At 35.1% G+C, this 11,543-nt stretch overlaps 1 protein-coding gene across 3 annotated transcripts in view; it reads left to right on the forward strand.

Moving 5' to 3' along the window:
• LOC109071615 (adhesion G-protein coupled receptor D1-like) overlaps positions 1–10,040 on the forward strand; it is a 53,653-nt gene extending 43,613 nt beyond the window's left edge. For all 3 annotated transcript variants that reach the window (XM_042728997.1, XM_042728998.1, XM_042728999.1), the window contains 11 exons: positions 610–733; positions 3,879–3,982; positions 4,198–4,309; positions 5,577–5,730; positions 7,470–7,536; positions 7,628–7,694; positions 7,784–7,875; positions 7,954–8,080; positions 8,324–8,365; positions 8,631–8,723; positions 9,505–10,040. In XM_042728997.1, coding sequence (XP_042584931.1) covers positions 610–733; positions 3,879–3,982; positions 4,198–4,309; positions 5,577–5,730; positions 7,470–7,536; positions 7,628–7,694; positions 7,784–7,875; positions 7,954–8,080; positions 8,324–8,365; positions 8,631–8,723; positions 9,505–9,600 — 1,078 coding nt within the window. In that variant the 3' untranslated portion in view covers positions 9,601–10,040. The remainder of the gene's footprint in view (positions 1–609; positions 734–3,878; positions 3,983–4,197; positions 4,310–5,576; positions 5,731–7,469; positions 7,537–7,627; positions 7,695–7,783; positions 7,876–7,953; positions 8,081–8,323; positions 8,366–8,630; positions 8,724–9,504) is intronic.
• The last annotated feature ends 1,503 nt before the right edge of the window (positions 10,041–11,543 follow it).

The following is an 11,543-nucleotide window of genomic DNA, read 5'->3' on the forward strand; positions in this document are numbered from 1 at the left end:
TATAACATTTAGCACATATACAGTACATCGTGATATCCAGCAATTTAAGCATTTTGATTGTGACTATTTAAAGAATTGAATTTGCAGTCATTTTTCTTGCAGTCCAATCCAATCTTTGTCTTCAAATTCATCATTCAACCATGTTATTTAGAAATTATGAAAGTCTGTTTTTAATAAAAAAGCAATTTTATACCATATAATAGTTATACTCGAAAAATCACTTAAAGCCAATAAACGAAGCCAATTCTTAGGATCATGTGAAATATGTGAATAATTTGAAATGGATCATGTTTGAACTGGATTGAGACTTTCTTGTCTTCTCTCTCGCTCTCATTCTTTTTCATGCTCGTTCACTCTTTCTCCCGTGTGGGCATTTAATAAATGACTGCATCTGTAATGGAATGATGAAGCTGGAATATATGCTCTCACTGAGATTAATGGGGTCTTGCGTTAGTTTTGATTTAGTTTAGATCTGATTTGATTAATAACTCGCTGGTAATTCCATTAACGTTGGGCGAGGGTGTGAATGTGTATGGTTTCAATATAAACAATGAATAACTCCAGCAACTGTAATGCTCAATTAAACCTGTATGTATGCGTTTGTTTCAGCTACAAGGAGGGTGTGTGGTCCAGTGAGGGGTGTGTGAGAGCTGATGGAAACATGTCCTTCTCTATTTGCTTGTGTAACCATCTGACAAACTTCGCCATCCTTATGCAAGTGGTTCCCATGGAGGTGAGGCACTCTCAGTGTTGCTCTGTCTGGTGCTAGGTTTTTTTTTTTTTTTTTTTTGCTATAGATGAATTCGTCTTGCTTGCTTTGGCTAAATATTAAGTTCATTCAAATAATTCAAGAACTTTGCAGCTCATTGTGTGTGGTTTTAGGTTTTACACAATTCTGTCTACATCCTCCATGGAACATTAAATTGATTAGTGTGTCAGTAAAGACAATTATGTTACTATTTCAAATAAATGCTGTCCTGTTAGACTAGAAACATCTTATCGACCCCAGACCATTGAACAGTATACTTTTACATTTTATATATATATATATATATATATATATATTAAACTTTTGATGCAAATAGAAGAATACATTTTAAGAACAACACATTGAGCTGCAAATTATTAAAAATTTTGATGCAAATAGAAGAACTGAATCCTCCCACAGAGATATGCACAAGCAGACATTGACATCTCTGCATAATATTCACCTTTTTTGCATAAGAACATTTCTTTGAAATAGAAACCTTTTGTAACCATAGTAATCACTGTCACTTTTCATCAGTTTAATGCATCCTATTTGAATAAAAGTATGTAAATATATAAAAAAAATAATAATAAAATCTTACTGACCCCGCACTTGAGCAGTGGTTAGTGGTTAGTATAACCTATAATTATTATGCTCCAAAAAATGTTTTAAAATTTTACCATGTTTCTTGTTTTTTTTTGTTTGTTTGTTTGTTTATTTGTTTTTCTGATGAGGTGAATGATTTAACTTTACAAGGCACCATACTGCAACATTATTCTAATCAAAAAACGACTTATTTACTCATTCGGTCTGACTTGCTAAGCTTATCTAAGCCGTATATGTCAAGAAATATGCACGTATAATACAAAACTGGCAGTGAACTCTGACGTTAGTGGAATTTCTCAAGATTCCTTGATTGAGCATGTAGGTCATTTCCCAGCAGGGATCTCTGAAAACACCAAGGCACTGCGATGAATGCGGTGCTAACTGTGTTTCTCGTCTTCAGCGAGCCAACAGCATGCAGTGCTTGAGGTTTTGATTGGCCGAGACTCTCAGTAAATCAGCAGCAGAGCTTTAAGCGAGAAGACAATTTGGATGTAGTTAAGACACTTCTCCAAGGGTGACGTGCTGGATTTTGTTTCAAGTTCATTCGAAACCCGTCGTTGTGTGTGAAAGCGTCTCGAGAGAGGCTGCTAGTCACAGGCCGCCAGTGCGGGTCGAAGACTGTGGGCTCTTTTTGGGCGGACAGATGGGTTGTCATTTGTCAGAGAAAGCTTGTAAATAACATCTGCCTTTGAAATACTGAATGACAGGCACAGCTTGATATTTTGGTAACCCTTGTCCTGTTGATTTATTTAAAGAGAGCTGAAGAGCGAATTTAACTCAGGCTAAAGACCTTGTCAGCAACAACTACTCGCAAAGTAGGGACATGTTTGTGAAGATGAGAGACATATTGCTTCACACGAAGGCAGATTGCCATTTCGAGATCCGTGCACAAGCCAAACCGAGGCACCCAGGTGCAGCTTGGCTCTTCTGCATCTGTCATCTGCATGTGTTTGTTGAGAAAATCTGTCCTCGCTCAGTCATGTAATCATCTCCTCTGGAGCTTTGATGCTAATATCTGCCTCTGCCTGGGCCTCAATTAGCGGCTCACCTCAATACTTCAAGCCTGGAGGAGATCGTGCTTTCTCCACCGCTCCGCAGATCTTCGATATTCTGGGCCCACGATAATCACAAGGCAGGAAACAGAGTTAATGTACGATCGAACCCACGCACGGAAATAGAATTATGGGGGAAAACAACTGCCGATGGTTCAATGTGCAGACGCAACACTGAGTACCAATTACTGGCACTGGGTCAGAGGAGCTGTAACAATACAGCACTATATCCTGACGGATGTTCGGGAATAAATCTGTTCACTCTTTACCAACAGATGCTTAAGGTGTCGTAGCATGGAAATCTTTCCAAGTGTAGTGATACTTTCTTTTTTATCACCATTTTACACTCTCTGTCTACTTACAAAAGTTGTTTTGTATAATTTTCTGAAACAACAAGTACTTTAAAGCACATATTAAACTGGCCAAGCCGTGAATTCGGCATATGTTTTAGTAGTAATTTTTTACTACTAAAAAATTGTTGGTGATTGTTTAGTAGTAATTTTTTACTAATAATTTTTTTGTTTGATTGTTCACCAAGGCTGCATTTATTTGATCAAAATACAGTAAAAACAATAATATAGTGAAATAATACTACGATTTAAAAAAACTTATATTTATATTATAATTATTTTATAATGTACTTTATTCTTGTGATCAAAGCTGAATTTTCAGCATTATTACTCCAGTGTTCAGTGTCGCATGATCCTTTAGAAATCATTCTAATATGCTGATTTGCTGCTCAAAAAAATTATCAAAGTTGAAAATATTTGTGCTGATTAGCGTTTTTATGAAAACTGCAGTACATTTTTTTTTTCAAGATTCTTTGTTGAATCGAATGTTCAAAATCAGATTTTTTTATTACTTTTTTATTAAAATTGAATCTTACATTTTAAATGTTTTTTACCGTCACTTTTTGTTTAATTGAATGCATTGTTTCTGAATAAAAGTATTAATTTCCTTAATTTATCAGTTAATCAAATCTTTTTAACAGTAGTGTATAACAGCTTCCAGAAAAGAGAAATATTGAGGATTAATGTGTATAGAGACTGAATACAGAGATAGTTGTATGCATAAAGCAAGACTGGGGTCTTTACTGTTCATCCTTTTTTAACCGTCGGTCTACCATGTCTGTGAATAGTTAGTGCTCTTTATGAAAAAAATAAAAATAAATAAGGTTGTTCCAAGAATTGACTTGATTGACTGTCAGACTCATGCAGGTTTGTTCTGATGAAATGATCTTGAAATTGCCAAGTCATTTAATATTTTGCGAACATCAATCCCTGTGCAGCTGGTCATCTATAACCTTTGACTTTACAATCAGTGGACTGTTGCTGTGGTATTCAGTGTTTCTTATTTGTAGTAACATTGTGTGTTTTCAACGCCTTTAACCCCCTTCAGTGCTGTACACAAGACTAACTTCAGACATTTTCATCATCTCATTGCCTGTGCTGTCATGTTTGTCTCTACCTCAGCTCTCAAAGGCCCACAAGGTGGCGCTGTCCACCATTAGCTACATCGGCTGCTCTATCTCTATTTTCTGCCTGGCAATTACACTGGTCACCTTTGCCGTCCTGTCGTAAGTATCCCACAATGCTCTGTGAACATGCATGATTTTAATCTACTGTTTAAACATGGTCAAAAATGTTTTATTCGCATTGCTAAACTTTCTCTTTGATTTATTAAATATAATAATTTGCCATTTCAATGAATTGAACACTAAAAGCTTTTAATGTTTCTGCATCATTACTATTAAAAAATGTATAGTTTTTTTTTTTTTTTCTGTGCATACAGGTCGGTTAGCACCATCCGTAATCAGCGTTACCATATTCATGCAAACTTGGCGTTTGCAATCTTAGTCGCTCAGGTCCTTCTGCTCATCAGTTTCCGCTTCAATCCCAGCACGGTGAGTCTATTATATTTTTTCTTAATATATTGAATTGGCTTTTTTGTTGTTGTTCTCAATTTTTTTATACTCTCAATTTTCAGTTTTGTTATGTGCTTTTTTTAATGTTACTAATCAGGTTTTTATTTTAGTTTTAGCTCAGTTTTAGTTTTTATTTATTTTATCTCCTGTTAGTAATTTTAGTGCTTCAACTTCTAACATTTATTAGGTTTACCATCTAACATTTAGTTTACCCAGTTTTAGGTTTACCATAATATAACATTTATATATATATATATATATATATATTCAAAGTCATCCTTGTTAAGAGTACAAAAAATTATAATTAACAAAAATCATTTTCGTTCTAGTTTAAGTTAATGATAATAACCCTGATTAAGTCATCCTTGTTAAGAGTACAGTGGCCCAGTAGTGCACAAAATCTCCACAACACAACAAAATTAGCGCAACACAACGGAAACAATTCACAACACAACAGAAACAAGCCATAACACAATGCAATTAGCACAACACAATTGAAAAAAGGCAAAACACAAGGAAAAAAAGCACAATTAGTGTTGTGTTGAGGAGATTTTTTGTGTGTTGAGCACTTCACTCTTAAAAATATAGGTGCTTCACGATGCCATAGAAGAACCTTTTTGTCTAAATGGTTCCATAAAGAACCTTTAACATCTGAAGAACCTTTCTGTTTCACAAAAGGTTCTTTGTAGCAAAAGAAGGTTCTTCAGATTATAAAAAGGTAAGAATGTGATGGCAGTTCTGCACTAAAAACTGCAGTGAAAAAAATGTTTTAACTAAAATAGAAACGAGAGTATCCACACAAATATTGGTGGAAGAAGCTTGCTTATGAAATGTTCTAATTAAATCGACATCTCATTTACAATGCGTGATTGTGTTTAATCGTGATTGTTGTCTATGGTGATTATCAAATCATCATCAGTATCAGAACCAGCATGTTGTCATTACATAAAGAAATCTAATAAGGTGGAAAGAGCCGATGACTCCACTAATCTCCTAACATGCCTCCGGCATTACAGCCAGATTTATTTGATACTCCGTTAATTTGATTGTGCTTCCTCTGTCTGAGCACTTGGCTGAAATCTTGCTATGGTAATGTCAGTGTTGAGCCCGTATGTTTATTTTAACAACATGTGTTACATTAGCTAAGATGAACAAAATAGATCCGTTTTCGGTACAGTGCACTTTGTCTAGACGCTTGTCCTGGTCTGAAAGGCCACAGCAAATGAAACTGTCCTCTCTCTCCCAGCTCCCGTGTAAGATCATGGCCGTATTGCTGCATTTCTTCTTCTTGTGTGCGTTCGCCTGGATGCTGGTGGAAGGGCTGCATCTCTACAGCATGGTGGTCAAGGTGTTCGGCTCAGAGGGCAGCAAGCACTTTTATTACTATGCCATCGGATGGGGTGAGTACAACATCTTGCAGACTGGTTCTGAGCGCAAGGTGTGGAGAATGCAGCAGACCACCACAATCTGCCATACTTTATTGGCACTCTATGGCATCACTGATTCATGTGCGTACACATGACATTTTTCAGTGGCACTTTTTAGTGAATTTTTCCCTTGTATACACACACATTCATATAAACTACAATATAACACTTCATCTCACACAGACAAGCTTGCAATTACTTACAAATCATCACATGCTGACAAGAAAACATCAGAAGGGTTTCATTTGCCTTAAACGACCCGATTCAGCATAATGCACAAACCCAAGAGAGTCAAATGAGGTTGTCCCATGGCAGGCACCTCCCTCAGCCATCACTGATGTGGCAGTGTCATTGAAAAGGGGAGGAAAAGAAGACATTCATGCGCTACAGACTATCTGAGATAGATTCAGGGACATTAAATCTTCAGTAGGTCATCGCTAAAGATGCCGTCACTGTTATTAATTGACCTGATCTCAAATGTGCATATGGGATAATAGACAACATGTGCTCTCTCGCTCTTTTGAGACCAGTTTATAATCTGCCTTTTTCCTCACATAAAATGACATTGCCAGAGCTACAAGGGGCCTTGAAGTAAATCAGTAAACATTTTTATTAGTACATGCAAAGTTGGCATCATGATAACTGAAGGTGTTTTTCATTATTACATATGATAAAGTGTTGAATAAATAGACATGTTTATTTGTATCCATAGTGACATGGGCGATAGGCTCAGTGTGGATAAAGAAAACAGGCTTCGTTAAACTTAAGTCATTACTTCAGACTGAAGTCTACTCCCTTTCTAAAAGCCTTCGGCACAGCCAGGCTGCTCTTTATTTATGGTGGCACGAAACAGCAGGCTACAGTCCAAAAATTCTTATTTTAGTTCCTACGACAAAATCTGAAAATTTCTACAATGGGTTTTACAACAAGGTATTTTTAGCTCCAATACCATTCCAGGTTTTTCCCACAAACATTTGTCTTTTCGCACGTCATTTATATACAACAAAAACATATGGTTAGAGGGAGAAAGGGATTTGACAACACTACTAAGCTATTAACTCTTTATACTATATATTATAGTATACTTTTTATACTTTATACTATATAATATACTATATATTGTGAATTATTATTACGATTTAAAATAAAATAGCTGTTTTCTATTTTAATATGTTATATATTCCTCCAGTCTTCAGTGTCACATGATCCTTTAGAAATCATTCTAATATACTGATATGGTATATTATAATTTCTTATCATTATCAATGTTGAAAACAGTTTATTTAAAATAGAAATCTTGTGTAACAAAGTAAAAGCTGTCACTTTTGATCAATTTAATGCATCCTTACTGAATAATAGTATTAATGTATTTTCTTTATACATGAAGATTGTGAAAAATATTTAAAAAATTACATTAACATTATTTAATAAATTATAAATCATATGTGTTACCATGTGTATATTTGTATATTTGCATTTCTCACTATTTTTAATCAAAAAAGTTTTGCAGATCATTAAAATGATCCTACAATGTGCCAAATGACTTATTAAAAGTTTGTAAATAGTCTGTTTATAATAATTATACCTCAATTACAAAGAAATGTAATTTGAAGTACTTTTCAATTAAGTATAATATATCAGAGCACTGCTATCACTGTTTGAAATTGTTACTGATGAAACTTTCCTCTAAAACTGTTCACGTCTTTATTCAGGATGTCCTTTGGTCATATGTGCGGTGTCTGTGACCTCGTCACTAAACAGCTATGGAGAGGCTGGCAAGTAAGTTACCATGGCTCATGGCAAAATCCAGTTTGAGGAGAAAAGATGACTTGTCTTACGTCATTTGTCCATCTTGTTTTGTATTTCACAGTTGCTGGCTGTCTCTGCAGAATGGGGCGATTTGGGCTTTTGTAGCCCCTGCTCTGTTTGTTATAATGGTAAGCAGCTGTTAATAAGTGGCGTTTAATGCACTACATTAGATGAGCATGACAAGAACACTTTTAATGTTGTAATCTCTGCAATCCAGGTGAACATTGGCATTTTGATAGCTGTGACACGGATCATATCCAGGATCAGCGCTGAAAACTACAAGGTTCACGGAGACGCCAACTCTGTTAAGTGAGTTTATCTGCTATCATGATTGTAGTATCAGCCATCGTGCGTTTGCTTTTTTCATATGCGTGATTGTCTTTCTAGGCTTACGACTAAAGCGGTGGCGGTACTCTTGCCCATCCTGGGCATATCGTGGATCTTTGGGGCTCTGGCGGTGAATGACCACTCCCTGCTTTTCCAGTACATGTTTGCAGTGTTTAACTCACTACAGGTCAGGCATCACTACTGTGTAACAAAACAGTTTCACCAGCAAACTGATTGATTTTTACTCAGTTTACAGCCTCCAGAGTCAATAGCGCGTTCGCCAAACAATGACAGCTTTAAAAAATATGGGACGTAACAATGTTTGAAATGACTTTGGACCTGGACTGACTTGTAAGAACTTTTGCAGATGTGAATTGGAGCGCTTTCACAACATTTAGTGTTATCTGTTGTTTTCTTTTATTCCTCAAAGGGGTTCTTCATATTCCTGTTTCACTGTCTGTTAAACTCTGAGGTAAGATTGTGTTTGTGCAGCTGTGTCAGAACAAGTCTGTGTGCGGTATGTCAGGGAAAATGTCTGACGTAGCCGCAGCAAAGAGTATGCTGGTGATAGAGTTAAAGTGTGATCGCCATCTAGTGATGTTAATTTGATACTGCATTATGTGAATGCACTTATAGAGAGAGACTTTAAAACTACTGCAATCTCGTTTCCATATTAAAACCAGTGTATCAATCATGCTGTTTGTTAACAGGTTTCATGTCTTGTTACTGCTCTACAGGTGAGGGCTGCTTTCAAACACAAAACCAAAGTGTGGACTTTAACCAGCAGCTCAATCCGCAACATCAACGTCAAACCTTTCAACTCGGACATAGTGAGTAATTTTTTCTTTTCATTTTTACATTTGTATTGTTCATGACCAGTGAATTTAAACAAACCCTTATGAAAATGTATGTCATAAATGTTTTTTTAATGAATTAAATGTAAAGTTTTTGGACAATTAATTGCATATCATGTACAATAAAACACATTATAGTTTAAATGTATATTAAATGCAGTTAGGTGAACTTAAGAGTGCATTTTTGACCCACTGAAGTAGAACTTGAGTTCATCTTTTTGTAATTTTAAAATTACTTCTGTTTACTTCTATTTGGAGTGCAGATAATGTGCACTGCCAAATGTACTGATAAGCGTTTCTGGTAAACTAAAATGTACTTAAATATCATTTCCTAATAAAACTTGCATCATGTATTTAAATATATTTGTAATTGCACTAGGACTGTCAAATCAATTAATCATGATTAATCACATCAAAAATAAAAGTTTGTTTACATAATATGTGTAAATCACACATTTTTTTGAATTTGCAGTTTAGAGAATAAAAAGCTGTTTTATTATAATATCAAATAAGACACCACAATACACTTAATCACATACTTTACAAGTGCTTTAGTATTTTAGTAAGTGCTTTAAGTTAGTCGAATTCTTTTTAAAGCGTGACAAAAGATTACGAGTAAACATAATATGAGTACTTAAAAGTAAAACTTGTAAGTTTACAGTATTACACAATACCAACTGCACATTCAATACAAACAAGCACACTTCTTTTTCACAAGGGTATTGGAACGCTGTATTAATCTGGTTTTCTTTTGTAGATGAATGGCAACAAGGGCGGTGTGACTCCCACAAAGATGAACACATGGGACAAAAGCACCAACTCAGCCAACCGCGTAGATTTGTCAGCAGTATAATGGCTTCTGGTCCTAACAGAGCAAGTGGACAACAGCATAGCATTTCTTATAGAACATGTGCCTTTCTGTATCACATTTTAAATGGACTTCATATGATGAAATAGCTACAAAAACTTGCAGCTAATTGTAGAATAGTTAACTCACAACACAAAGTTCTCTGATGTCATTTCCTCCTGCTGATGATCTCTCTAACACAAACATAGGATGAAGACACACTGCCCGTTGTTGGGATGAAGGAGTTCATGGTTTGCTAATAATGTGGTGTGCTGAGGAACACTATCACAGACAGGAGACTCTCCTGAGATACAGTACCTGTACTGGAACGGTGTTTCCTTGCTTTGATTTTTTTGGACAACACACTAGACCTGTGCTACATGTTTGGCCGTCCTTTAAACAGAGGAGTCATCAAATACAAAGTCTGGAGTGTCTCAACTCAAATTAAAACAAAACACCACAACCAAACCAACCTAAGTAAATTATAATAATCTATTAATCCACAAAAAACCTACCACCAAAAATTACATAAAATTAGACCTGAAAAAAAAGAACAAAACCTACGAAAATCTCCTTAAATATTCTTAATTATTTCTATTTTTAAAAAAAAAATTTTTAAAAAAAATCTAGTATTGTAAATGGCACTTGTGTTTAACCAAATAGCCTTTTTTTTCAACAAGAGGTCAGTGAAAAAAAGTGATGAACCTCCACAGTATGTTGACAGTCAACCTCAGAAGGTCATTTATAATATTGCACAACTTCATTATACATATATGTGTGTGTGTGTGTGTGTGTGTGTGTGTGTGTGTGTGTGTGTGTGTGAATGTTAAAAATCATATAAAACCAGGGTTGCATGTGAACTATGAGATGCATATAAATAATACTGTTTTTGATGATTAACATGAATTAATAAATTATGTTAATGTTAAATATTGATATTAATTATTAAATTAGCACGATAGTAAACAAACACTTTCAGTTTTATACTACAATGGGATATGGCTTTGTTGTATCGTTTAAATAATTTGATGCTTTTAGAAGGTCAAGACCTCTAAAGTTGGGCAAGCTTTACAGACATTCGGTGTGTTTCTTGCTAGATTAATTTCATGTTGGATACTACTTTATTTAATAATTCCTTAGAACAATAAACATGGGACTTGTGTCTCAGTAATTGAACACCTAATTGTACCCTATTCATGTACAGTGCCAAATAGTTTTCTAATGTCATGATATATATCAGTTTGCGTCATTTCATAAATGTGGACACTTTTGTGATGTATATAGCACAGACACACACAGCCCTGTGTAATTGTCTGTAACTGTGCCATCATAGATGCATTTATTGGTACCAAAACAGGTCAGTGTATTATTAATGTGTGAACATATACAGTATATCTTTAAATTATTGTCGTCGTCATGTTCCAACAAGACTTTGATACTGCTTGAAAGATCTTCTTATTCAGTATCATAATTCTTATTTTCTCAACATTATAGCTTAATCAGCTATTGTTTGTAGTTTATGAGTGAATGTCTTAGTGTCCATGCTCTCTGCCAAGAACAAATCGCAGAAGATACTTTGTTTTAGTACCAAAATTTCAAGAGAGTTTCTCCCAAATGAACATTTAAAGGCTAAGTGCACTTCTTGTCTGATTGTTATTTAATCATTGAAAATAACTGTTTATGCAGTGTCTCTCAATCAAGGGACATTCACTATATCCGTGTGTCTTTAACCCATTCATGTGATGTTTTGATTTTGAAAATGTTGACATTATTATCAGCAGGAACACAGAGTGATATAGTACACCATATAAGATTGGATTTATACATTTTCAGATGACACATGCTTCAGAGGTATTAAATAGCGCAGTATGATCTCAGAACTCGCACACAGATGGCCATAGCAGTGTTTTGAGATGATGCTGTAAAACATAAAGTGCCTTAGCTCTACA

Source organism: Cyprinus carpio, chromosome B8 (genome assembly GCF_018340385.1).
Source record: "Cyprinus carpio isolate SPL01 chromosome B8, ASM1834038v1, whole genome shotgun sequence".
Lineage (NCBI taxonomy): Eukaryota > Metazoa > Chordata > Actinopteri > Cypriniformes > Cyprinidae > Cyprinus > Cyprinus carpio.